The 27,398-nt window shown below is 34.9% G+C and overlaps 3 protein-coding genes and 1 long non-coding RNA gene across 5 annotated transcripts in view; 2 read left to right on the top strand and 2 right to left on the bottom strand.

Moving 5' to 3' along the window:
* LOC119639927 overlaps positions 1-8,214 on the bottom strand; it is a 35,764-nt gene extending 27,550 nt beyond the window's left edge. The window contains exon 1 of the long non-coding RNA XR_005247589.1: positions 7,270-8,214. This is a non-coding gene — a long non-coding RNA (uncharacterized LOC119639927). The remainder of the gene's footprint in view (positions 1-7,269) is intronic.
* A 1,176-nt stretch (positions 8,215-9,390) lies between these two features.
* LOC119639880 (nucleoporin Nup35-like) lies at positions 9,391-11,177 on the top strand. 2 transcript variants are annotated; one of them, XM_038037567.1, is made up of 3 exons: positions 9,391-9,483; positions 9,579-10,415; positions 10,760-11,177. In XM_038037567.1, the coding sequence occupies exons 2-3, from the start codon at positions 9,689-9,691 to the stop codon at positions 11,071-11,073; spliced, it is 1,041 nt and encodes a 346-aa protein (XP_037893495.1). In that variant the 5' UTR covers positions 9,391-9,483; positions 9,579-9,688; the 3' UTR covers positions 11,074-11,177. The 2 variants fall into 2 exon arrangements, with proteins under 2 accessions (XP_037893495.1, XP_037893494.1); XM_038037566.1 differs by having other exon boundaries at positions 9,391-10,415.
* A 234-nt stretch (positions 11,178-11,411) lies between these two features.
* Positions 11,412-13,076, top strand: LOC119639879 (queuine tRNA-ribosyltransferase catalytic subunit). Its single transcript, XM_038037565.1, has 2 exons — positions 11,412-12,122; positions 12,323-13,076. The coding sequence occupies exons 1-2, from the start codon at positions 11,632-11,634 to the stop codon at positions 13,062-13,064; spliced, it is 1,233 nt and encodes a 410-aa protein (XP_037893493.1). The 5' UTR covers positions 11,412-11,631; the 3' UTR covers positions 13,065-13,076.
* A 111-nt stretch (positions 13,077-13,187) lies between these two features.
* On the bottom strand, positions 13,188-17,365 carry LOC119639878 (replication factor C subunit 1). Its single transcript, XM_038037564.1, has 9 exons — positions 17,239-17,365; positions 16,622-17,177; positions 16,448-16,560; positions 15,658-16,376; positions 14,992-15,125; positions 14,344-14,921; positions 14,127-14,278; positions 13,373-14,066; positions 13,188-13,316 (listed from the first exon to the last, which is right to left on the bottom strand). The coding sequence occupies exons 1-9, from the start codon at positions 17,245-17,247 to the stop codon at positions 13,200-13,202; spliced, it is 3,072 nt and encodes a 1,023-aa protein (XP_037893492.1). The 5' UTR covers positions 17,248-17,365; the 3' UTR covers positions 13,188-13,199.
* Positions 17,366-27,398: the final 10,033 nt, after the last annotated feature.

The raw sequence follows: 27,398 nt of genomic DNA, 5'->3' as shown, positions 1-27,398 counted from the left end.
TTTTTTCTGTTAATGTCAATAGCTTACGTATTTTTTTGGTAAGTACGTAATTTTTAAAAATCATTAACAATAGCTCCCGAAAGAAAAGTGTGAACATAATTTTGCTCATCCGATAAGTATTTTCATACAGTGTCCGATAAGTATTTTCATTCGGTGTCCTAATCTGTAATGCAATCCTTATATGCCATAAAACCCGAATTGTTAATCTTTTCTGACAAAAAGTGAAACAACTTTGAACCACATGGATCTATTTGGACCCCATTTCGTATAGGATTTCTCATGGATAGTAAGCTCTTTAGAAAAAGATTAGGTATGCGACATTTGCTAATGAAAATTGGTTTACATTGGCAATGATAAGTACTTTGGATCACATAGATCTATTTTTTAGGCGCCAATACATGTGATAGTTATCACGAAGAGGAAGCCCTTATATGGAGAGAAAGTCGCCTCTCTAGTTTTCTATGATGAAAATTGAAAAATAACAAAATTTCAGGGAAGTAAATTAAGTTTTGCTAAATTAGGGTAGCATCATATGATGTTTCGGTCATCCTACCATAGGCGGGCATGAAAATAATGCATAATTTTTCGTGCAACGAATGAATAACTGTACTAGGAGAAATGATGTAGAGTACCTAATAGATGGCCTTGTCCAACTAGACTGTTCTTACTTGTTTATATATAGAAAAGAACCGCAGCTATGAACCATTTACATTGCCCGACGGGCATATGATGACGAAATATGAAAAATAAAAAATTCGACTTAAAGCAGCGTAAAGTAAATTAAATTAAAGTAAAGTGTTAGAGGAGACGGAAAACATAATATATTTGATAAGCGTAAAGCTTATGATCACAGTGATTATTAAAGATATAAGATATTATTACTTTTTGAAGGCATTACACAAATTTAAATCATCTTTACACATACATGCAAAAATGTTTTCATTTGTACTTATAAATAAAGAGTATGCTTGTATGCCGGAAAGAACACTTATTCGAAATTCTTCTTCGATTTCTTCATTTTTTTTTTTTATCTTAGTTTTACTTAACTACTCACTCATATCTATCGAAGTATTCTCTGAGGGGTCTTATAGCCTGATGGCCGTTTATCAAAGATAGTAAATTTTATAACGGTTTAACTTGTTATCATCATCTTTGCTTCGATGAGTTATCGTTTTTATCACTAAAATACATAAGTACTGAGCAGAGAAAGCTACAGCATTGCGGATAATAATTTTCACGAATATACAAACACACATATATATGCATGGCATGCTTGAGTGCATGCATGTATTTGTTTGCCGTTTTACAAATATTGATTAGATTTGAAAAATATGTACAGATATAAATATGTGTGTGTGCATAGCAATAAATATGTACAGATACGAGACAACTATTTGTACATATATATGCACATACGTCCGATTACCTTATACGAATCAATTTAAAAACTAAATTCAATATTCGATAATTGCCTTCTATGCAAAGAATTCATTCGCACAAAAGAAAAAAGGACAGTTAGTAGTTAGTAGAAACTTCAACTTGAGCAAGACATCACAAAAGTAAAATGAAGTGTAAAATTGCAAGCTGATTAAAAACGTTGAAAAGTCTTTTTTTTTTTTTCTTGGAAATTTTACTCACACCAAGAACAGCTCGTATTGACCTGACACCACAAACCGCAAGTTCATTTTTTCTCACCCTTGATAAGAAGTATTCTAGCTATTCTTAGTCACTTCGTTTATTTTCTTTATCTTTATATATTTTCGGTAGAAAACTTTGTAATAACTTAAACCATTTGAAAAACTTTTACTTTGCTATATGGAATACCTTATGAGGGAATAAATTCGTATCTTTAGGCAGCTTAGACAGGCTTTATGAACTAAGTGCGCTTTTCTTGCTCGTTTATTTTTAAAAATTAAAATAATGCAATGTATCGCGAACGACATCTTACTCTATTTTTATGAAAGGTATACTCATATTGACAAAATGTTTGCAACGCCCACAAGCAAAGCATCAGATACCTCACAATCTTGATCAGCATCAAATTCTAAATCGACTTAAGCATGTCCGTCTGTTCGTTTGTGTAATGTCTGTTGTAAACATTCTTTTGGCTTGAAAAATTACTTCAAAACGGACCAAATCAATCGAAGAACACGCCCACAATACCATGTAAACTGAGAATAGCTCTGTTTTTCAGAAAAAAATAAAATATTGGGTTTCTTGTCATTATTCATAAACTATAACCAGATATATGTACAACAATTTGCACGAATATTAACCACGCCTACCCAATATTATAGTTTAGCAAAAAAAATTTTTTTTTTCAATAGCTTTATAAGACTGCAAAAGGTATATAATTTTTCAAATTTGGAATTCATCTAAGCATGTCCGTCCGTTCGTCTGTACATCTGCCTATTTGCGCAACTGTCTAGTGTTTGTGGTAAACTTCCTCCCATTAGCGAAAATGAATGGATATCCCCTACAAACTTGCAAAAGAATTTCAAAGTGAGTTGAACTTTGCCAAGGACACGCCTACAACGCCCAAACGACAAAAACTTTTATTTTGAAAGCGGAAAAAATCAGCTGCACCCACCCCGTATTATAGAGCATGCAAATTTAGTTTTTTTTACTTTTTTGTCCTTTTTAGGGTAACAGGCGATGGGTACAAAAGATTCGGTCAAGACCGAATATCATTTTCTTACTTCTTTTTTTTTTTTTGTTTTCTAGGCAAACTCGTGTTAAAAATAAGCTTAAAAGAAAAGACTTCGCGTAACACGTAGTAAATCAGGAAAAGGACGCTGCTCTCTTTAGTGCACTGTGCTCGTATCCCTACTCTTATTATATAAATATATATGTACAGCAATAATGCAAACTATTAGGCGCTTGCACGTATTTCTATCATTTGTTTACTTGGAAAAAGCGTTTATTCACAAAAACTGGTACGACATGCGTTAATTAAAATATTTTCCATCATTTTCTACAACTTTTACCCATATTTTTCGCAACAAGGCGGTACAGTGCCGAAAGAATAGTATCCGTTTGGCAGAGATTCTAATTATCGACCCATCTTTGCGCTTCTTCAACATTTCGAAACCGCACTTTGAACAAGCTGTAATTGGAAGTGCCTATGTCTGGTGAGTAAGTTGGGAACAGCCGAACAGCCAGTTCGAGCTGCAATGACAAATGAGCTGTGCTTGACAACTTTTGCGACGTGTGGCCGATCGTTGTTATGAAAGAGAACGGCTTAACAGCTATGGTTCATACATCGTTCAATTTGTTCAGTTGACGTCGGCAGACATATGCAGTAGCAGTTGCATTCGGCTTTAGCAGCTTATAATATACAACACCTTGCTGATCCCACCATACACACAGCAAAACTTTATGAAAATTAACATTCCGCTTCGGTGTGGGCGTGAATAACTTCACCGGACTAATCCATGACATTTTATGATTGGGATTTGCCGTAGTAGATCCACTTTTTATCGCCAGTCACACTGCACCAAAGAAAACTTTTCTCTTTTTGTGTTTGACAAGCAATGCAACTGTGTTCTGGAAAGGGTTGCATTTTCAGCCAATTCGTGGATATTTTCCCTCCTTTTGCATCTTTCCCAAGGCAACTGCTAAGCTGTTTGAAAGTTCTTTGAGAGTTTGAGCTGGATTTTCGTCTTCGAACTCTTTTGTTGACATTGACATCAAAATCGCCAATTGGGATATGATGCAGTAGCACCACCATAAGCTCCTAAAAGTGTTCGGTGGGTAACGGATTTCGTCAATTCAAACAACAAAAGTAAGGAATGTCGAAAATGTGATTTGGAATATTTTGTGATTAGCGTCTGTATACACTGACAAACTCACTAACAATAAATGGAAAACCGTTATGTTATATAGGGAAAGGACAAAATCATCATGTTGCGTACATTGATATTTCGCATTACTTTATCATTTTCACCAATAGATGTCGCTGATCAAAATACATGCAAGTACCTATTATAGCTTTTAGTTCGCATCCCAAGACAGCTCAGACAGACCGTTAGGGTATTTGCCAGCAAGTAAAACAAAAACTAAATAACTCATGGGCCGACGCTCTTTTCTTCTTCTCTTTAAATTTTAACTAAACAGATGATTAGGCGATGAGTATTTTAAGTGAAGCATTTTGTGATTGCAGATGATCGAAATCATTCTTGAAAAGAGCTTTCATATGACGTTAATGGACGTGTATTTTGCATTGAAACCGTTAAAGAATAGCATTGCATGTGCAAATTTGCAAACGAATTTAGGAGAAACTGCACGAATCGTATTAATCGCAATTCCGCATTAATAGCCGAATACGTAATAATCGCGACTACCAAGTCTGTGTTCGCGGTCGAGTTTCCTTTGACCGCAGTTATAGTCGTTGCTAAGTCGGTAAAGGCTTAACGTTTCACCGACTTTGCTTTCCTCACTTCTTTCCGGCCGTCACCATACTACACGAATAAGGGATATCGCTTGAATGATTGATCATATAAAAAAAAAGAAAGCAAATTCGAAGACGACGATGGACGGACACCGTATTATGTTTATGCTTGGTAGAGGGAAACAAATATGATACAAAAGGAGACTAAAAGAAAATACTACCTTCTCTTAGAAGAAACGAAATAACTGAAGCACATAAGTACGCAGACTTTTTTGCTTTATGGAAGACGATCTACGGGATAAGTCATTCAGTCTCTGTCTCTCTTTTGAAAGTTTTGAAGCTGTTCGTAATTATCGACCCTTTGAAGCCTTATTTTTTTTTTTTTCATGTAATTTTGCCAAAGTATGCTAAATATGGATAAAAATGCAACAAAAATGGTCGATCACTATTTTAATAAACGCACAACGAAAATCGGAAAAGCATTTGGATCATTGTGAATAGTATTACACTCTACATTGCGCCGGTTGAATAATGTATGGTATCGAGTTAGGTGAGGTATTTTTTGCATATCTTTGATAAGCCCAAGGTTTTCATTGCTATCTCGATATCTCTAACGTATGCTCTGTTCAACGATTGTCTACCAAGAGCATCATACGCAACCGGTTTTTTTGCGTTAAGACCGGTAAATGGTATTATCACTCTCTCTTCGCAATAATGAACTGTACTGAGCGCTATTGGTATTGAAATTGATAATAATTTCTTTCTATTGGTTTCACGAAAGACAAAAATTGTAACAAATTCGGCATCTGGTCGCTGCTTGTGAAGAGCATTTTTACGGCGAAACACTTGGCATCATCTGTTGTTAGAATGTTTGCGAAATAGATTAGCATATCCCGACCAATTGCATCTCTACAAAGGTGATTAAACAAGCAATTATTAGGCTGTCCCATAAGGTTCTTCGTTTTTTTTTTATGCGAGTTCAATAGACGATGCTTGTTGTTTAAAGTCGATTTACAATATTATATATGAACCTTTCTGCTCTAGTAACTTCTTCCATCGCTCAGGTAGCCTCATTACGTCTTCTTTCCAAAATAGTTGAGAGTTACTTGCAAAATATTCATCGAGATGCGTTTTTCTTTCGTTTTCAAATTTGTGACACTTATCACGAAGGGAGTTTTTCGACGAAAGAAAAAAGTAACAATCAACTGAGGTAAGTACTGAGGCGGAGTATAAGGCAGAACGTTCCAATCAAACTGTAACAGTTTCCGTCTTACGATCAACACAAGATGCGGTCTTGCGTTTTCGTGATGAAAGACAACACCTTCTCGGTTTCCCAATTCTGGCCGCTTCCGTCATCTTGCAACTTAATATTGCCAACTCTGAATTTCTTAACCCAATAGCAGACGGCTCAGACTAACGTGTCTTACCACTCCCAAAAAATCCCGTCTGCAGTGTCCTTTGCACTACTATCTTCTTTAAAGCAAGGAAGCATAACATGCCGCAAATGCTTTTCTTGGCTATCCATAGTGAACAGCGTACGAAAAGATTTAAAAACAGAATTTGTTACCAGCGAAACATACTTTCAAAGAGCTGCGAGACGACTGAAATCAATGCCATAAACGAACAATAGATAAGCCTGCATGTTTTGCAAACGTCACCGGCTCGAGATTATACATAACATAGCGGGAAAAAGTTATCGGACACGCCAAAGTATTTGATTTTAGACGCAGAAAAAGATCGCATTTCGGCTTTTATTATTTCCTCCATGCCATTAATGTTTTATTCGGGCAACGTAGTTTTCAGGTCTTCACAATTTATCTGAGGCGGTATAAGAAATATGATAAAGCACACAAAAAGTATGCAGTGATGGTTCAGTGGTTAGAATCGCTGATAATCTTGACTTAATACGTAGTCCTGCGAAAACTGCGAAGTGGAAAAGTTTTTCAATTGACGCTACGAACGCTTACTGCGTTAAACTGCTTGTTACGTCAAATAAACCCCTCTTCGAGTCTCTCGAGAGTTCTATGAGTTGAGTGCCCTGACCAAGGCATGTCAAGGACATTAAAATAGAACAAAACAACGATTTCACTCTCCGGGAAATTATCTAATACGAAAGAAATAGAATTGGAAACCATAGCAAAGACGTTCAAATACTACATTTTTCGACTTTGATCTACAACAAACGAATAACAAACGACACTTAAAGGTACTGGAGACAGGTGTCTCTAGTTACTGCTGCTTAACTTTTGCAGCTTAACCCAACGATGCCCAATAATGCAAGGAATGAGAAAACGCCCCGTGAATGATTACTTTCCGAGTTGTGGGTAGAAATTCTTATATGGACGCCCTTCTCCTCCACTTCTCTAGTAAACGAAGCCCATCTGAACTTCTGCCATTATTTGAGCCACCGCACCCGATTGCAAACGAGCTCTTTCCGCGGTGCGGTTTATTTACACACACCACGAACCTGTCACAGTAGACCATCTCTGCTGCCACATCGAAGCTGAAAATAGCTCCAATTAGGAGCTTCCAACTTTTGATACTCATGACACGAGAAAGAAGGAAGAACAAAATAGAAAAAGTAAGACATGAAATTCTCTTAATGGACTTTCCATATCCTTTGACTTGAAAACTCGGTTATGGGATAGAAAATCTGCGCTTGAATCCGCAGAATATAGAACTAGTTTATATTATTCTCATGGACATAATATTGTACGGGAACGTACGAACATGGTTAAATCGACTTCGATTAAAATTCAATATATCTTATGGAATCTGAAAACAAAAACTACTGTGCACATATCATTTAGAAATGAGTGTAAAAATACAAAGTAAATAAGTGTAATATTTTTTTTTGCTTTCATGCATTTATTACTTACCATCGCGTAGTGAATTTGTTGCCGTGCGAAGTTGCCGAAATATCATGAATATGTATGCACCTGATGCATTGAAGAAACAATACTAAATGCTTCAACGGTACTCTAAACGAACATTAGTATAACATATGTGAGAGCTACGCGCATAACGCAGAACAACACATGAATGAATAGGCCGAATTATTTTAGATTACAAAACATAGGCACATGCAGCTATCAGGGAGTGTGCTTGTGTGAGTGTTTGTTTATATTCTCAGTTTTTTTTTTTTCTTCTATTTTTTTGGCTCTTTCGCTTTATCTGTTGTACAACCCTTCTTCTTTTTTTTTGCTGTTGAATAAGTTTAAGTGTGAGGTGTATCCTTGTTATGTGTTACGTTATTTCATGATTTTTTAAGCAGCGACGTCCTTGCGACTATGACACAAGTAAAACATAAAAAAGAAAACTTGCACGTTAACACTGAAGAATTGGAACAAAAGCACATTAAATATGCTTGATTGAGCAGAGACAACACAACCGACGTCCATTGCACATACACATCTACATACAGTTAGGGCAGGGCGTAGAGCTTAAAACAGCATAAAATTACCTAAAAAAAATCATTTCATTTAGCCAAGGGTTAAGGGTAGAGATCGTTTTTTGCTTTTTGTTTGGCTTTAATTAATTTTTGCACTTGCTCCGCGCACTCATTCACGCAATGTATACCCAACGAGACAAGGAAGTAATTTTTCACTTAAGGAATATTTATTGTATTCATTTTCCTTTATTATACTTTACAAGAGTAGTTTTTCTTTTTTTTTTAACTCAACTACTATCACGATAATAGTATAACGCTACACTCACACCACATTTACAATGAATTAAAATACCAAGAGAATTAATAAATGAAATCCATTTAATTATTATATATAACACTCTGTACTGCTAAATTTAGCAAAATTTCATTCACTTCGAGGAGAAGACAAAACAAAAACGGTAAAACTTAGTGCCATTTAATAACATTTATAGTTATTTCAAATGAATTTCATAGTAAAAATTAAACATTCCCTTTATTTATTTTATTTAATTTCTTTCTGCTGCGCACACCGCCGTTTATAAACTAATACACTGTAATACTAAAATTATAAAAAAGATAAATCAGTTTATTAGCTGCAACTCTCATTCAAGGGTGTTGTAAAGAATTTTTTCTTGTATACACAACGAGCTCAAATGCACACATACATAGATTGCTTTTCTCATACAATATATTTATGGCAAGTCAGAGTTATTTCTTATTATTATTATTATTATTATTATTTTTTGATTTGGAATCGTAGAATTAAGGAAACTTTTGAAAACTGCAGGAAAATTTTGAAATATTTAAAAGTTTTTTTTTGAATCGCCGTTAAGCTTTTACATGGTTTTCATCTCACCTTCTTAATAAATTGTTAAAAGAAATGTGTATAATTTTTTTTTAAGCTAGTTACAAGCGCTCCACGCTTTATAAATTCTATTCACATCGCGTCTCCACTACATAATGAATATTTCAATTTGTTAGAATTAACTCTCAACTAGAGAAATGTGGTTAGTAAAAAGTAGTAAAAAAAATACAACTCAGAAACAGCTGTGTTTTAATTAACATAACTACAAATCTTTGATGCTTTTATTTCCAGTTTTTGTTACATCCTATTAGTATATTAAATAAGAGTAAAAAGGTGTAAACGCTACCCTGTATTGTAGAAATGTATTGAGTTTCTCTCATTAAAAATTTGCATTTGGCAGTGCTATTTTGATATACCGCTTTTTAATAGAGCATTTTTACAGTTCAAAAAATAATTCATAATGAGATACATTGGGAGAACCTATTATCTAGATTGTTAATAAGCATGAAAAGTGAGCATCGATGTAGCCACATCTGTTCTTGGCTTCATTTAGAAGGAATAACTCTCATCGCATTTCTTACTATTTTTTTTATCAGTAAAAAGCAGTAAAAACTTGTAAAAAATGGTAACAAAGAAATTTTTACGGAGATGTGCAAAAAATCGGCTGAGATATCGTAAAAGTTATGTTGCCATATTAACTAATTCATTGCTAAGTTAAAGCGAGAGAGACAGAGAAAGAGAGAGAGCATTTTAAAAAGCTCATATGTTTATTTTCTTCTCTTGCTTTACTTGTTAAAAAAACTGCCATAAACGTTGATTTAGCCAAACATTCATTGATATCATTTGGGCCGATTTGAGGTGGGAAAGTGGTATTTAAAATTTTATATATTTTTCATTATATAGCCTTTCAATTACTCTTCTAATATGTTGTGGTCTTAAAACGATCGCAATAGATATATTTTTTTAAATATCTGTACAAATTGAAAGAAAAAGTTGCTGTGCATTCATATATTATCAGCGCTTCTGTCTGCTACACATTAAATTTTTTCTTTTTGGAATAAACATGGAGCCGATGAATCTAGGAAGCCCAGGAAGCCCGGGAAGCCCTGCTAATAGCCCGTACCTTCCATCATTTTTCATGGGCGAGCCGCACACACCAACCACATCGCGTAATAACACTTTTTCACCTAACAAAGCTGTTGGTAGATCATTCGGTTTCACTAATTCACCTGGTGTAGCCAGTGGAACACAAGACAATAGTAGGTCAACACCAGGACAAAAAACCCTGTTCGGAGGTTATCAACAAACGCCAACATCAGGACAAAATACATCAAATTACATTGGGACACCAGTACAAAATCTTAATCCTAGTGTTGGTCCTCCTGTTCAAGATCTTTTTGACTCTCTACGCAATGAAAGACACCAAATTGAAACGCCATTATGTACGCAACAAACTAACTCGCAGCAGTTTGATAGATCATGTGTTGGACAGCGAAATATAAATTTCGCTTTAAATCAAAGTATGCAGCAGCAACTGGTTAATCTGAACGATTCTTTGTTGAGCAGTAACACTTCACGGAATTTATCACGCAGCAGTATTATGTCTCCAATAATGAGAGGAGATTCAACCGGTGCCAATGCAATGAATTTGAATACTTCTCACGCACTACTACAATGCGAAGCCCAAGCACGCTATAAAGAGTTTTGGGTTACTGTGTATGGTTTTCCGTCCACCGCCATCTCAACAATATTACAACACTTTTCCCAGTGCGGCACCATAGTGGATACAGGTAACGTGTTGTAGGTAATCTCCGCGAACGTAAACTATCCATCGTTTTATGTCAAATTGAATGAATGCTAGAGTCTTATAGAGTTTATTTTCATAGAACTTCCTACAGCTCTTGTTTAAATACGCATCGTTTCTTACACATTCAAATGGATGAAAAGAAGTTTAACGAATTTATTGTAGCTTTTTTTAAGAAGTAACTTTGTCTAAAAGCTTGAGAAGCAGTAACGCATAACTCATAATAATGAGTGTTTTTTAACAAACAATTAACAACTACTAACAAATTCGCTATTCGGGGCGCTGTTATTAATATAGTTGTTTATATTTTCATTTTTTCTTCTTCTACAGTTATGCCTTCACAAAATGGCAATTGGATACATCTTAAATATTCATCACGTCTTGAATGCGATAAAGCTCTCAACTATAATGAGAAAATATTGGCCAATAATATAATGATTGGCGTAACTCAATGCAAAGATAAAGATTTGTTTGATAAGGAGAATATATTCGATAATCCTGTGGAGTCTGCAAAAGTCCGACCTTTGGCTCAGGCAAGTTATAAAAATACTCAAAAAGATACTTGTGGACCGAACGACATCAGCAGTGTCCAAAAGAGTACTGGTATTGTAGATAAAGCTTTAGATTTATTTTTTGGATGGTAAAAAATTGCTGCATATCGGATGTATTTTTTTAATTAATTAAAGATGACGGTAAACAATTTCTACAAGAAATCTAAAAAACTATAAAGAATTGATTAAATTAAAAAAAAATATATTAACTAAACCATTTCGCTTAAAGTACTCAAATTATGACAAATCATCTGATGGATAGTCACGTACGAAGATTGTCACGCTCCTCCAGGTTTTCAGCAGTTTTCGTTAAACAGCTGATTGCAGAAATGAAAGCTAATGCTTGTTTAAGTGATTACATTGTTGTTGAATACTTATGAAGAAGAAGAGAAGCAAATTGAATGTGTTTATTATCGAAATAAAGAATAATATAAGGAATTAATAACAATTATTACGAATTGTTTCTAATTTTTAAACTAACACAGTTTATCTATGAAAACCAGAACAACAGTGCAATTAAATATTGTCGGGAACAAGTATACGCTCTAGTTTGTTTTATTAATAAGATCTTTACATTGGTCTAGCAAAGTGAAAAGTAAAAAATAATAGTGTATAAGTAAAACTGTCGGAATTTGTAAGCTGACAAATGCAATGAGTGCACAAAAAGTACCTCCACTGACGTATAAAATTATAGCCGAATGCTCTGTTTCAAAAGCGAGATCTGGCATTATGTCTTTGCGTCATAGCGATGTCGAAACACCAGTGTTCATGCCCGTTGGTACCACTGGGACTTTGAAAGGTGTCTTGCCTGATCAGTTATTAGATTTAGACTGTAAAATATTACTAAGTAATACTTATCATTTGGGCTTACGTCCTGGTATTGATATATTGGAAAAGGCAGGCGGTTTACACAAGTTTATGGCTTGGCCTAGAGCTCTACTTACGGACTCTGGAGGCTTTCAAATGGTTTCACTTTTGAAATTGGCTGAAATCGATGAAAACGGTGTTAATTTTCGTTCTCCATTCGATAATTCTGAGTGCATGTTAACACCAGAACATTCCATTCAAATTCAAAATGTTATCGGGGCTGATATTATTATGCAATTGGATGACGTGGTAAAAACAACAACTACGGGGCCCAGGTAAATATTCAAAATGACATTTCGATTTTCAAAACTTTGATAAGGGTCGCCCAATTTAACAAAATGCGTCCTCAATTTCTCACTTTAAGAGAACTGAGACCTCAATTTTCTGTTTAACATATAAACCATGATTTTTTTCGTAATAATGTTGGAATTAATAGCTTTATTATAATAATACCTTTTTCATTATTTATCATAAGGGTAGAAGAAGCTATGTACCGCACCATCAGATGGGTGGATCGTTGTTCAGAGGCTCATAGTCGCGATGAGGAACAAAGCTTATTTCCTATCGTTCAAGGTGGTCTCAATCCAGAGCTAAGAAAACAATGTGTAGCTGGTTTGCTGGAACGGCCGGTAAGAGGTTATGCAGTCGGTGGATTAAGTGGCGGTGAAAGTAAAGATGATTTCTGGCGTACCGTGAATATCTGTACAGATCTCTTGCCTAAAGATAAGCCACGCTATTTAATGGGTGTCGGCTTTGCAGCCGATCTTGTTGTCTGCGTTGCCTTGGGCATTGACATGTTCGATTGCGTTTTTCCCACTCGTACAGCTCGTTTTGGCTGTGCCTTAGTAATATCGGGTCAATTGAATTTAAAGCAAAAGAAATATTCTTTAGATATGCGTCCGATAGATGAGAAATGTGATTGCAGTACGTGTAAAACATACACGCGTTCCTATCTTCATCACATTGTCACAGTGGAACCCGTAGCCTGCTCATTGCTCACTGTGCACAATATCAGTTTTCAACTAAGACTCATGAGACAAATGCGTTCAGCTATACAAAAAAATGAATTTCCAAAATTTGTACAAGAATTTATGATAAAACATTTCGGAAATGATCCCATACCAAAGTGGATAACAGAAGCTATGGCGGCTGTAAACATTCAACTGCTAGAAGATAAAGATTTAATGAATGAAAACGATTTGACTTTAAGAAATTGAAAATAAATCTTTTCGTATATATATATATATTTTCAAGAAAAAAAAAATATAATACACTACTGGAAACACAAACAACATGCTGACTCGATTCGATTCGATTTGATTATATAAATATCATGCATGGTATTATTAACATTATTTTTTAAATTTAGTAGCCGATTTTGTTTTGCTCGATGTAGATGTAGACTTCTTATTACTTGAAGCTTTAGTAGAATTTGATGAGGAACTTGCTGCGGTTGACTTCTTTTTTACCTTTAAATTTATTTACAATCATTATATGATTATATGAATTCCAAACAACAACTTACCTTTACCAAGCCATCATTCTCCAAATTATCGTCTTCTTTTTCTTGCTCATCTTCATCGTCATGGGATGCCAATGTTCCTTCTCCGCCTTCTTCATTGTTATCTGCATCGATATAATCCAAATCATCGCTTGCTTCCGAACGTTTCTTTTTCATTCCTGCCCCAGCACAGCTGTAGCTGTAGGCTAGTACTTCTTTATTATATGATCGAGTTAAAGCCGCTTTAACCTTGCTGTCCACACTGTCCATTGGACTTTTCTTCCCCGGCCACGTTGTCAATTCAATTAAACTATCCAAATCTTCTCGCAGTAAATGATATTCCTTAATAGTGTTCAGAGATTCGTTGACACCATCTAACCCGTGTTCTTTCAACGGATGAATAATTTTGTGAAGAAGAAACGCTGCATAATCTAAACGTATAGATAAACGTGAACCGGAAGTTCTTATACGTGTATGGTCGTGTATCTCTTGAGCTAAACGGCTACGTTTAGAAGTTCTGGAATTTTTACCCAACCATGCTGGGAAATTTATTTGCCCCGTAAAAGAGCCCTTCATATATTCACCAGGGATTACCGAACTAAAAACGGCTTGAGTGGGTAACAAAGACCAAGCCGACTGGGAGCGTATACGTCGATCTACTAAATCGCTTAAACTAAGGGCATCAGCAGTTAAAGCAACTTTTTCAATAACTTCGGATCTAAGGAAAATATATATGCTTTAGAATCGGTAAATGAAAAACTTTAAAGAATTCCCTCACCTGGGTCCGACTGGATTGACAATAAGATAATTCTGTTGAACGAAAAGTGGAGCTAGACTATAATCGTGAAAAAATAAATCGCATTTGTCATTAAAACTCATTGTTTTATGTTCTTCGGCTGAAAACACTTTGCGAACCACCTCCCAAGGACCCTAAAGAGAATCGAATTCTTTCAGTAATAATATTTCTTTAATGGATATTTCGTCTTATGACTTACCATTTTCAAGTCCTTTTGAGCCACTTTTCCAACATTGCTCTTTGCTTCGCTTGCAGCGGGTAATTGCAATCCTTTGTCCGCACTTAACAAAGCAATATGATTAATAGATTGACGTATATCATTATTTGTTGCGGTGATAACTTCTTCAATTTTTGTTGCATCCAATTTCAAGTGTTCCTTGGCGCATATACTCAGAATGCAACCTTTGATTTGCCGTAATTGTGGCCGATTGAAACGTAAATCATAGCAATAATTAACTAAAGAACGTATCTTAGGATGGTTTCGATCGTTACACATGCATATAATTGGTATTGAGCTATTTTTAATTAAGCCAATTAACTCTTGAATACCGCCACGATCTTCATTACCAGCCATGCCATCAACTTCGTCCATAATTAAAACATGCTTTTTAGTCATGGCCTGAGAAGCACCATGAAAGTAACCATGCAAAGATTTATTTGATAGTAATTCGGAAACTTCCTCTTTAAGTAAACGTTTGCTCCGCGTATCCGATGCATTAAACTCCACAATATCGAAGCCTAATTCCTTGCAGACTAAGTTCGCGGTTGTTGATTTCCCTTATAAAGGAAAATGACATGAATAAATTTTGCAAAAAAAGAACTGGAAAGATTCCCGGCAAACATATACCTATGCCTGGCGGGCCTGAAAGCAAAGCAGCCTTGTAATAACTGCCATCATCGTTTTTGGCCCAGGGGTTTGGTTTTTGTAAAGCTTTTTTTCCAGTACGATTTTCAAACCATTTCCTTAACCAATTAAGTAACCTTGAATAAAGAGACAATAATAAAGCGTAAAGTTAAAATTGAAGTTTTGTTAATATTTAAAGCGGATTTCAACCTTCAGACATGAATTTAACGAAGACGTAAACGACTCGTGCAAATATCTATGGCGATACTCGAAATGAGCTCGGCAGTCTGGAGCACTTTTAATAGATATTAAGATATCCTTGTACAGGGATTTAAATCGACGTCTCTTGTAGATTACATGATACCAAATTTCTTCTATAGGAAACCTTTATAGGCGGATTTTCACTAAATATGTAAACGATTCTCGCACACATCTGTGCCGGTCTTTGGAATGAAATTATACTAGGCCAAGACATACTTTCAAGCTTGATTTCAGCTTGGCAGTTTAGTTTTTCCCATCTTGAAAGTTCCATTAACAGACACGAACGGACAGACAGACAAGTTTATATCAAAAATGTGCATATTTCTTTATGCTACAAGGAGAAGAGCAAATTGTATTAAGCCCTATCTTGCAGTGGTGGATATACCAATTAAATTGCGCAAAACTCACTTATTAACATTGCTGCTTGGTCCTTGCTGGCCCACAATATCCTTTATAGATGAAGGTTTATATTTATCTACCCAAGCCGTGTTATCTTCAGTTATCTTACTTTCCTGTCCACTCAACTTCAATTTCATTTCATTATTCTCGACTTTCACAAGGCATGAATCCGGTACGGACATTATTTTCTTTTTTACTGGTGATATCTTTCCCCCCTCTGTAGCTGCTATCTTATTAGGACTTTTAATTGCTTTAAATTTTCCACTTTGCTCTGCGGCAAATTTCGGTACCGTTCCATAATTCTCATCCTTTAGATGATGTGAAGCAACCTTTGCCGACTTGATATTATTTTCTGGCATTAATTTTATTTTTCTTTTTGCTGGAGATTTTGTTTTAGTAACATTTTCAGGACTTTTATTCACTATCTTCTCTTTTTCTTTGCGAGTACCATTCTCTTTTATGTCCATTTTTCCGTTTAAATCGGATTTTTCACGTATTAAATCCAAAAATCCATCTTCACTGATAATTTGAATACCATTTTCTTCAGCTACAGCTAATTTTTTTGGGCCCGCGTCTTCGCCTACGATCAAATATTTTAAGCGTTTACCAACAGTCGTCATTACTTTGCCACCATATTCTTTGATAATATCCTCAGCTTCGGTGCGTTCCAACGATTCTAAAACTCCAGTTACCAAAAAAGTAAGTCCAGCCAAACAATCTGGCTTTCCCTTAAAGAAAAAATTTAAAAAAAAACATTAATCCCACATTTTATTTATGCAAATTAAAAAATAAATCAAACCTTTGGAATTTCTTTGCAACCGTGATTTAAAACTGAAGAACGATTTTTATACTTTTGATATAAGACGGCGGAAGCACGCTTGCGCTCGAAACGTTCCTCATCAGATAATACACCTATAAGGAAATTGCTTAATAAAAGGAATAACATTTCATGCAGTATATGGGAGCCACAAACTCGTTTCTATATCCATTGTTGATTTTCCGTTAGGCGTTTTTGAAGATTTCTCATTTTTTTCTTGACTTTTTGGTGTAGTTGGCTTCTGCTCTTTCTTATAGCGTTTCTCTATCGAATTATTGACATCTTTTTCCAAATCAATTTCCATTAAACTTTGATTGATTTGATCATTTTCAAGTTCGAGCAAACCAGCTGCTTTTGGTCTAGCGGGTTTTTTCATTGGTATACGTTTGGTTTCCGCACCAAACATAACCATAGGATCTACGACATTTTTTTCCTTTTTAGGTGACAATTTCAACGGTTTGCTGTTAAGTTTTGATAAATTTGGTTTCTTTGTTCCGTTACTAGGGGATTTATTATTCTTTTCTGTTTCCTCATTGCGAAATTTTTTAGAATTTTGAGTCCTTATCTCATTCTCTTCTTCATCGCTAGACACAACATGAAGGACTTTACGTTTTTTTGTTTTATTTTCTTCCTTTCTCTCCTCATTGGTAGATTGCGTTTTATTGATTTTCTTTGTTGAAGATGTGTCCTTTTTAAAGAACGACGCTATAGTCTAAAAAGGTATTGAAAAGTTTTATGTTAATCATTTTCATTATTGAGTTTTTAATACACACCGGCTGCATTTTATCACAATTAGTGTAATTAATTACATAAATAATTTAAATATTTTTACTCGACAAAAAATGACGCTAGTTTTATGCGACAGGGATACCAAATTCCTATAATCATATTGCGGTGATAACCAGTTTTTGGTGAAGTAATTTTGATATAAATAATACTTAATGAAACAATTCGTTAGCAACATTTACGCAACAAAAGACATCAAATATAAACAAACGACGCGAAACACCGTAAGAGAGAGGTAAAGAAAACTGAAATGAGAAAATTTACTGAAGTGTGAACTCTTATCTTTTCCATATTAAATGAAAAAGGAAGTAATTACGTGGAGGAGGATTTTATACGAAAAACGAAATACTAAATGTAAGGGTTCATTTTATAAGAAAATCGAACGAAATAATTTATGTGAAGGAACATTTGGTATGAAAACCTAAATAATTATATGAAAAACGAAATTATTTTGTGAAGAAAAATTTTATATGAAAAACGAAATATTAAACCTAAAGTTTTATTTTTTATGAAAAACGAACTAACGAACGAAATAATTATGTGAAAAAACATTTGCTATGAAAAATGAAATATTAAACCTAAAGTTTTATTTTGGGTGAAACACGAAACACTAAATCTGAAGCTCCGTTTTTATGAAGAACGCACAAAACAATTGATGTGAAGGAACATTTGAAATGAAACACGATATATTAAGCCTATAATTATTATTTTATTATTTTAATTTTAGACTAATGAATTGAATTCTTAGACTAAAAAAAGAGACATTGAGCACTAGCAACACAGGCTATCGGCTCTAATTTAAATAAATGGATATTAGATAATAAGCTTAGTAGTATTAATAAAGTAAAATATTGAATTCAATATATTAAGCCTAAAGTTTTATTTTGTTTAAAAAATGAAATCTTAAATCTAAAGTTATATTTTATATCAATAACGAACGAAGTGATTATGGGAAGGAACAGTTTGTATTAAAAACGAAATATTTCATTTTACATATGAATATGACCAAATTTTCATTATTTTTGAGATATTGTTCAAGAATTAAAACGCATTGCTCGCTTGTGCAGTGCTTCAGTTTTCGAGCTTTACACAATTCGACGGTTCACGCTAATCAAGAACAGAAATAAATGTTCTGCGAGGTCCTCAGATGGTATTTCACTACATTCAACTTATATTTATCAAATGTTTAGTTTACATTTACGGAAAGATATTTATTACAATAATAAAAAATAATGAACGACAAGTCTTGGAGATGGAACGAGAGCAGGTTCGTGGATGGATTTAGTTATGAAGTAGGTAATAAGAAGAAATTTTCAGTTGTCGTGATTTTGAGGAACGGAATCCATTAAGACATGCCGTTGTACATACATACATGTGTATATATGTACATACATGTATACCTTGTAAATATACATATACGTGTTCATATGAACACACTAATATATATATATATATATATATATAATGTATATATATAATATACATATATACGTATATGTATATATTTATATATAGTAAGTAAATATATATTAGGTACGTACATATAGGTATATATATGTAGGTATGTGTATATACACATGTAGGCTTACCAGGTAGATGTACGTACGTTATGTAGCTTTTACAATATCCGCTAAATGATATAAAAAGTTCAAAAAATCTTATGATAAATTACCATCTACAGTATTAGTAATTAAAACTAATGAACGCGAGCAACTCTTATCTACACACTTAGTTAAGTCATCAACCATTTATTTTTTCTGAAGCGCATACACTTATGTAGAGGTCGAGAATGCTTTTGAGCAGAAGATTGCGTATAAAAAACGTTTTCGCATTATAGGAAGTAAATTGGATTTGCAAAATATTTTTGATGTAATGAAATATGTATCTAATATGTACCAGCCAAAAAGAAAGCATTGGAAATCAAAGAACAAGAAGAAGAAGAGTGTATAAGCAAAGATTCATTCTTTTGTCTCAATTTCTCCAGCCCTGGGAAATAAGTATTCTTTTCCAGTATTAAGTTCGAAATAAGTATTCTTTTCCAGTATTAAGTTCGAAATAAGTATTCCCTGGGAGTTTGACTAGCATTTGATAGATGGACCGATAGAAGAACATAGTTGTGCTGGAATTTAAATCTACTTAAAAATGTATGCAAAATTTTGGATTGCTTTGGAGTGTGATACGTTTGAATGAACTTCGAATTTGTATAGTTTTATATGTAGGATCATTGTAGTCATATTGTGGTTTCCAAAGTAAAATAAGCCACGCTTCTGATTGCCGCTTTGGCGTAAAGAGAAAACATCTGAAATTCTTAAAGGACCTTGACGTAAACAAACACAATTTTTGGGATTGGTTTTTGGGTTGAGAATGTCGTTTATGAACATGAAATTGACATAGCAAAGGAGAACGTTAGAGAGAAACATGACAACCGACTCTTAGTGGCAAAAATTACATGATTTGCATTTGGAGAATGTGCTTCGATTTAAGCATGTACGTCTGTCCGTTTGTCCGTCTGTGTGTCTGTTCGTCTGTATAATATCTGCAGTAAACATTTTCCTGGCCGCAAAAATGAAGTCGTTGCCTTCATATTTGGCACTGCTTTTTTACTCTTTACTCATAAATTTTTGAAGCCATATTCTATCGGCGATGCTGCGGCATCTTTGCACAAGAATGGAAAACATTGACCACGCCTACCTAGTATTATAGCGAATCAAAATTTTATTGTTCTTTTCATATCTCCAGAAGGTGCAGGAACAAGCTTCAAAAACCCCATAAAGTGTACAAGTCGGCCGTTTTTCTGGCCGACTGTGTAACATTTGTGGTAAACGTTCTCCCGTTAGTGAAAATGAGTAGTAGTAGTCTATAAATGGTAAGAAAATGTGTAAGTGAGTCAAACTTTTCCAAGAACACGCATACAACGCCCTCACGCTTATACGGCAGTCGCGCTCCCTTCATATCATATAGCATAAAGGTTTGGTTTTTTTATTTTCCTTGCATTGCGGTGATGGGTATAAAAGATTCGGTCACGACCGAATATAATTTTCTTATTAGTATTGAAATAAAAATTGCATTAACCGATAGTTAAAAGAAACGAGAATTATATATGTATAAATATAAATAATTTTACATTTACAGGTGACGCAAATCGATGAAAAAATCATTTATGCCTCTCTCTTTTATTGGTGAGTACAAGAAATGTTTGGACATTTTTTAACTTGGCAAAAAGTTTAGCAAATCCGCTTAAAGAATCAATCAAAATTTATTAAAAAAAGTTAGTTAATTCTGCAAACCTAGTTCGACAAAAGCGGTAAAACTAGGTAGGCCTATGAAAAAAAATTCTGTTTTACGATGAATACGTTTTCCCGAAATAAATAGTAGGCAACTGGTTCTACTCATTTTTGCTCTGGAAATATCGGCGCTAAACGTAAACGAGGTTAAAAACCGGTATAAGTTTAATTGAACCTTTATGTCTGGATTATCATGTATTCAGACGTGATAGGTCCGATAGAAATCGGGTATGTGCTTCAATTCCTGCCAATTTGTTTTCTGTCTCTAATCCAAATAATGCTGCATTCACTTGCGTCCGTTTGAAATCCGCTACACATAATTTTTATATAACTTGCTCTTACACTCCTTCATCGTTTAATTCAGTTATCTATCTACAGTACGTCACTCTCAATTGGGAAGGTTTCCTCCGATGATGTTCTTATCACTCTGGGTGACTTCAATATGCCGACTTTATTGTGAAATCGCGAGCGTGAAAGTGGATTTCATATTCCGTGTTATTCGAAGGTTTATTATCGTTCTTTCTTCGAAGATATAGGGAACGTGGGCTTAATACAGCTAAATCTGGTATGCAATTCTAGTAACGCACTGCTGGACTTAGTATTTTTGAATGTAGTTGATTTATCAAATTCTCGCACCCGCCCCTTACTTCATCGGGAAGATTGTTTTCATCCGATAATCATTATATCTGGTCAAGATATATAATTAAGATTTTTTTAAAGCCAACCATGCATCTGTGTGTACTGAATTAAACAATTGTAGGAACGATCATCATTGCATTTCAGTTAGCTTGCTGCGCTTTATGGATATATGAATCCTTTCTTATTCTGTTTAATCCGAGGATATTGTAATTACTCTGATTAGTTTAACTTGCATTGGCTGTGTATTTAAATAAATAAAGACACGCGCCCTTCTGGTCGACCAATTATTGGTGGACAGGCGATAAAATTCTTTAAAAAACGGGAAGACCGACACTTTTAGTCTTATGATTTTACTGCGGAACTTTACAGTGAACAAAAAACATTATTGAACTGAAACGAAATCGAATCAGTTTGGCATAGTGAGCAGAAAAGAATGGTTTACGTGTAACAATAATGCTCGGAAAACATCATATTCCAGAATAGATGAAGTTAGACGAGCCGAGAAGAAACGACGATTGTCGCTTTGTGTTTACGAGAATCGATAGGAAATCGTGTGTCTTGACTTGCTGCAATCTGTTGGTGGAACGATTGATTCTATTCCTGACAACCAATGCGATTATGACCAGGAGTTAAGCTACAGTGCCTAGAATTGATCAATAGGAAAAGCGTACTCGTCGATGACGACACTGGTAGGCGACAGGTATCCTTAAGGGCTCGATGAAATGTGCAAGAAATGGGATGCTTTGTTGTGTTTAATGTACAGCTCGAATGTTGCCCCGTCCGTCTACCATTTATTTCGTTGTCTGTAGAACACTCTTAACGGTATAAAAGTAGCTTTGAAAAAATCCTGCGAAAATCGCTTTGATGAAATCCTAAAAGGCGTATACAAGCGTGCTATGAGGGTTTATTATGCAACACTCAGAAGGACTGGAAATAGACTCTCCTTTCATTATATATCCGTCCAACCTAGAATAACCTTCAACCGATTGATTCACAATCATTCTCTGAAACTTATCTATCCGTCCGTCCATTTTGTTTTTTTCTGTTAAATTTAGAACAACCCTCTGTTATGCCAATTGACAGTAGATCATTGATACCCATCTTTCGTTATGCCGTTTGACTCAAGATCACTTTCTGAAGCTTGTTTGTCCGTCTGCCCGTTTTGTGTTGCAACCTACAGATTGCAATTACAATTTTTGAGTCGGTTTGATGAAATTTGCTACACCGACATGTTTTCACTCATGGGGGTACTGGAGATGGGTTGGACCGAACCTATTTTGCAACTACTTTTCCCATAACGTTTCATTTTTAAAAGTCGATGTAAGTGGTGTAGGGCATTGAATGATGAGGTGTGGCCTGCTGTAGTGGTTTCGTTCGTTTATATTAGATTTAATGAAGTTTTTTTTTAAATATAAGGATAATGTGTGCGAATTTTGGTAAAAAAACGACACGAATATCTTCTTTTATTGAGTGAAAACTGTAAGGTCTACTGATATATTAAATAATTATTTATCAAGATTCCGGGAGTGTATGAAATTTAAATACATATTTTAAAAAATAACCAAAAAATGTACTTTACTGTTATATTTTAGAAGGTAATGCTAGCGGAAGACATGTCTGCTGAAGAAACAGGTTACCGGCAAGTAAAAACATATTGCGGATTTGATTTACGAAATTTCTTCGCTTAGATCTTCATATCCAAGACTCTAAAGACTTATATAGGCGTTTAAACGCCTTACATAGGCTTTTAATAAATACTAAGGCAAGAGAAACTGATTAGGTCTACATATAATTGACAGAACCTCAAAATCTGCTAAAGATTTCTTTAACTTTATCTGACCCATCTAAAAACCCCAACTACTGATACCAGAGCTTTTATTCACTCTCAACAAACATTTTTTTGCAACACAAGAGTACAAGATCAGACATAACCCTAATATTTTGAGATATTTGTTGTTGATGTTTTCTTTGAAATTCATTTGATTTCTTATACGCGCTGTTAAAATATTGTCCACTTACGACAAAGGGACATACATATAATAAATAAAAAAACAAATAAATAAACAAAACGAAAAAAAAAATAACAATTTATCCCTAGAGAACACTTTCTCACTTTAAACACTTGTTCATTACACGTGACAACCCACAAATTTTATTATAAAAGTAAAACCGCACACTGTGTGCGGAAACTCCACAAATAAAAAGAAATGAAAAAGTAAATAAAAAAACAAAAAAAAAAAAAAAAAGAAAAAAGAAGAGAACACACGAAGCTCGAGCAACAAACTCCAAAAGCGAAGGGAATAAATTGCAAGCAAAAAAGGGGTGACTTGTGACTTGTGAAGAACGATAACCATTGCTACTATAAAATTGTAAAATCATTCTATAGATTTATGGAGATTTATTTTGTTTATTCTCTCTCCGAGATTTAATCAAAAGTTAAAGTGAAATAATTCTTGTAATAATATTTAATAATATAGACACAGCCGCAAGCAAAGAGGAAGAGGGAGGCGGGGAGGAATAGAGAGACGGGAAGAAATGAACTGAGGAAGGTTGACAAGTAAGAAAATTAAATTTGGTCATGACCGAATCTCTTATACCCATCGCCGTGATTCTAAGAAAGAAAAGAAAAAGGTAAAAGAACAAAATTTGCATGAAGTGGGCGTGGCTGATTTTTTCGATTTTCAATATAAAGGTTTTTGTCGTATAGACTTGTGGGCATTGTAGGCGTGGCATTGGTTGAGTTTAAGTTACTTGCAAATTCTTTTGCAAATTTATAGGCGATATATGCATCTTCAGTGATAGGAAAATGTTCACCACAAATGCTACACAATTGAGCAGACAGACACATGGGCAGACGGTGCATTCCAAATTTGAGTCTGGGCCAAGAATATGTATGCTTTATGGGGTTTTTGAAGGTTGTTTCTGCGCCTTATAAAGTTATTGAAAAAAAAAATCAGTGGTATAAGTAGGTAGGTGTGGTCAATTTTTTTTTTATTCTAGTTTGTACAGGCGCTACAGCATCACCCATAGCACTCAAATGCACTCAAATTTTTATACATTTATCTGCTATAGTCTATGAGTATTGAGCAAAACACCCTAATTTTTTATTGCGTTTGAAAAACAAAGATGTCCCCGTCGTTCACGTCATGTTTTGGGCGTCCCTTACGACCGATCGAGCTCATTTTTTATGTCAAACTTCATGCAAAACCCCCAAACTTTCTTCCTAACTTGAAGTCGATATTACGAATGCTTACAACAGACATTACACAGACGGACAGACATAAAGACGGACATGCTTAAATCTGATGATTTTGAATTTGATACTTATCAAGAATATATGTACTTTGTTAGATCTCTGATGATTCCTTCTGGGCGTTACAAACATTTTGACAAAATAAATATACCCCTCGTGCTTCTATGTGGGGTATAGAAAATGGTGCATATGTTAACTGTTGGTAAGCAACATAATCCGTAAAGGAAGAGGTCAGTCAGAAAGGATAACATTAAAATGTTATTTTATTTTATTTTCAATCAAATGATTTTGAAATGAACTCTGTACGCATCTACACGCATGCATATGTACTGACATTAATAATGATGGATAATAGAACGATTTATTGGTATTGAAAAAAAATTTTCAATTTTTAAAGATTAATTAGATTAAGAATGTGTACAAAGGGTGAATATGAAGAAAAATGCGAGAGCTCTAAAGAAAGAACAGAATAATGGGCTACAGAGCGAATTCTATGTACTTATTAGCTCAGGCACATTAGTGAAAGTCACGTTTCGATGATTGTTTATCGTAAATTCTAAATGGACATGTGCTAAAAATCGCAGGAGCAAAGTATAATAGTTCGTTACCCTTTTGGTGTTCCTGATTGGTTTTGACTTGGTTTAAGTCAATTTAGCGTTTTCTGTCTGTCTGTCTTACTAACTGTAATGAATATTCACGAGAGTGTTAGTTGTTCATATTTTCAACGTTCACGGTTGCCTTAGCTATGTTAGATTCGTTCAGATGTCCTATCATCGATCTCTTACCGTTTTGTCAGCCTGGCTTTCTAGCTGGCAACTTATAATACACAATAATTGTTAAAGTCGAATTTTTGAGCAGCGCAACAATGGGTTGTTACCATCTCACAAATAGGCCAATAATACCTATAAACCGTTAAACAAACAATTGCGATAAATATGGTACAGATATTGAAAAGTTCGCGTGATTGGGACCGTCATGCTGCAAAGCGGTCCTCACTTGGTTAAACGCGGTTAGTGGTTCATACTTTGTCTTACCTAAAATAATTTGACAGTTCATTGTAGAAAGGAGCGCCGTACGGACAATTGACACGCCTATAATGTCCTATTGTAAAACGGTCCCCATCTAGCAAAATACGGATGGTGGTGTTTGTGAAAGTTTTTGGTAGAAAAGAGACTCGTTCGGACAATAGACACGTCTACAATTGACAATTTTGTTTTTGCAGAAATGAACAAAAGAATAGCGAAGTCTAAGGTAAATATAATTTTACGATTTGTGCCTTCCAAGAGTGACTTACGTTTACACTCGGACATTTACATCAGCTTTTATATCAATTTTTGCTATAAATTTAATTTTTATATCTTATGCCACTTGTTGCACAAGAATATATTAAGTTTGTGCAAATGTATTCAACACCTAGAAGGATTTCAAGGATTTTTCGCTTATTTTATTCAAAAAGTTCTGAGTCGATGTCGAGTACGTCGATAACAAGGAGATGTGCGGACAGACAGACAGACAGTCAGGTGAACACTCAAGTAGAGAGTTCTATAGACGGCTGGACAGATAGTCGGACCGGCAGGCAAACAGACAACGAATTAGATGATAAACGGATATATGGTTAGACTGAGCAAGCTTTGGCTGGGCATGGCCCTTTACGAGAGGAAAACGCATGCGATCTGTGCCTGCGCATAAACGGCGGCATAAGCCACGCAAAACCGTCATCCGATTCCCTAATCTTATGCGAAGACGAGGAAGATAAGATATAGTGGGAATAAACAACCCATAAAAGTCCACCTCGAGATAATGCGAAAGCGATTACGGAATGGGTTTTTGCTCTATTATAGTGCAATTCCATTATGTCCGACCAATAAAAAAAAAGGAAAGAGAGACAAACGCACAGAGACAGCAAACCTACGGACTTACATAAGTATGCTGATGTGGATTGTGACGCTATCGAAGAATAGATTACAATGCAATCAAAAAGAATAGTAAGATTTTCTCTATAAATCGCAAAGATTTAGTCGGAGTTGCGTTTTTTTACCTTTAAGCTAACTGTACGTTAACCGGCGTCTGCTCGAAGTTCATGCCAATGTCTTCATGAGATCCTTTGTATTTTTTGATTCGGTTTCATCCAAAGGCATTTCTTTAGTTTCGAGAATAGCCAGAAGTCAACTAATATTAGACGGAACGGTGTATGTGTTGACTTTATGCTGAAAAGCTTCCAAAGAATTAATGCATAATAGCACGACACGGTGCGTTAACGTAATGGAGAGTCAAGAAAGATCAAAATCCTTCACGCAAACGGAACCTAATTTTGAAACCGCTTGATCTGATAGAAATAACTCAGAATGCACTATATCACGATAATCGAAGTAATCATAGTCCTATAACTTTTTGACAGTATTTTGCTTATAAGATCCTCTACACATTTACATTTATAAATGAAAGACCAGACTAAGTGTCACTGCTCTTTTTGAAGTTGGCATAATAAATATGACCGCACGTTTATACCTGACACCAGTTGTGGTATGGGGTATATTAAGTTAGTGTGGACGTATGTGACACGCAGAAGGGTTTGAGACAATCTCACCTTTTATTGCACCGATCGATTTAGAAAATCATTTTGAAGCTCCTCTATCTGTCTGTCTGTCTGTCCGTCTGATGTTAGACGATGTGGTGTACGGTACTTAATCGCCGGCCTTATGTTCTCACTTTTCATATTGGCATAAAAGAATACACACGGTATTATAATCAAATTTCTTAAGTAGCAAGATTTTTTCGGTGTTCTCTCTATTGCTTCATTCAGAGATGATCGCCTTTATCTGTCTATCTCTAATATTACGGTTCATTTAATAATTGCAAAACAAAATCATTTTATTTTATTTGAAAAATTATTGCTCAGATTATTTGCACGCCTAAAGAGAGAGAGAGAGAGAGAGAGAGAGAGAGAGAGAGAGAGAGAGAGAGAGAGAGA

The sequence above is a fragment of the Glossina fuscipes genome, unplaced genomic scaffold, assembly GCF_014805625.2.
Source record: "Glossina fuscipes isolate IAEA_lab_2018 unplaced genomic scaffold, Yale_Gfus_2 114, whole genome shotgun sequence".
Lineage (NCBI taxonomy): Eukaryota > Metazoa > Arthropoda > Insecta > Diptera > Glossinidae > Glossina > Glossina fuscipes.
Note: the sequence above shows the minus strand (reverse complement) of the source record. Positions and strands in the feature narration are given on the sequence as shown.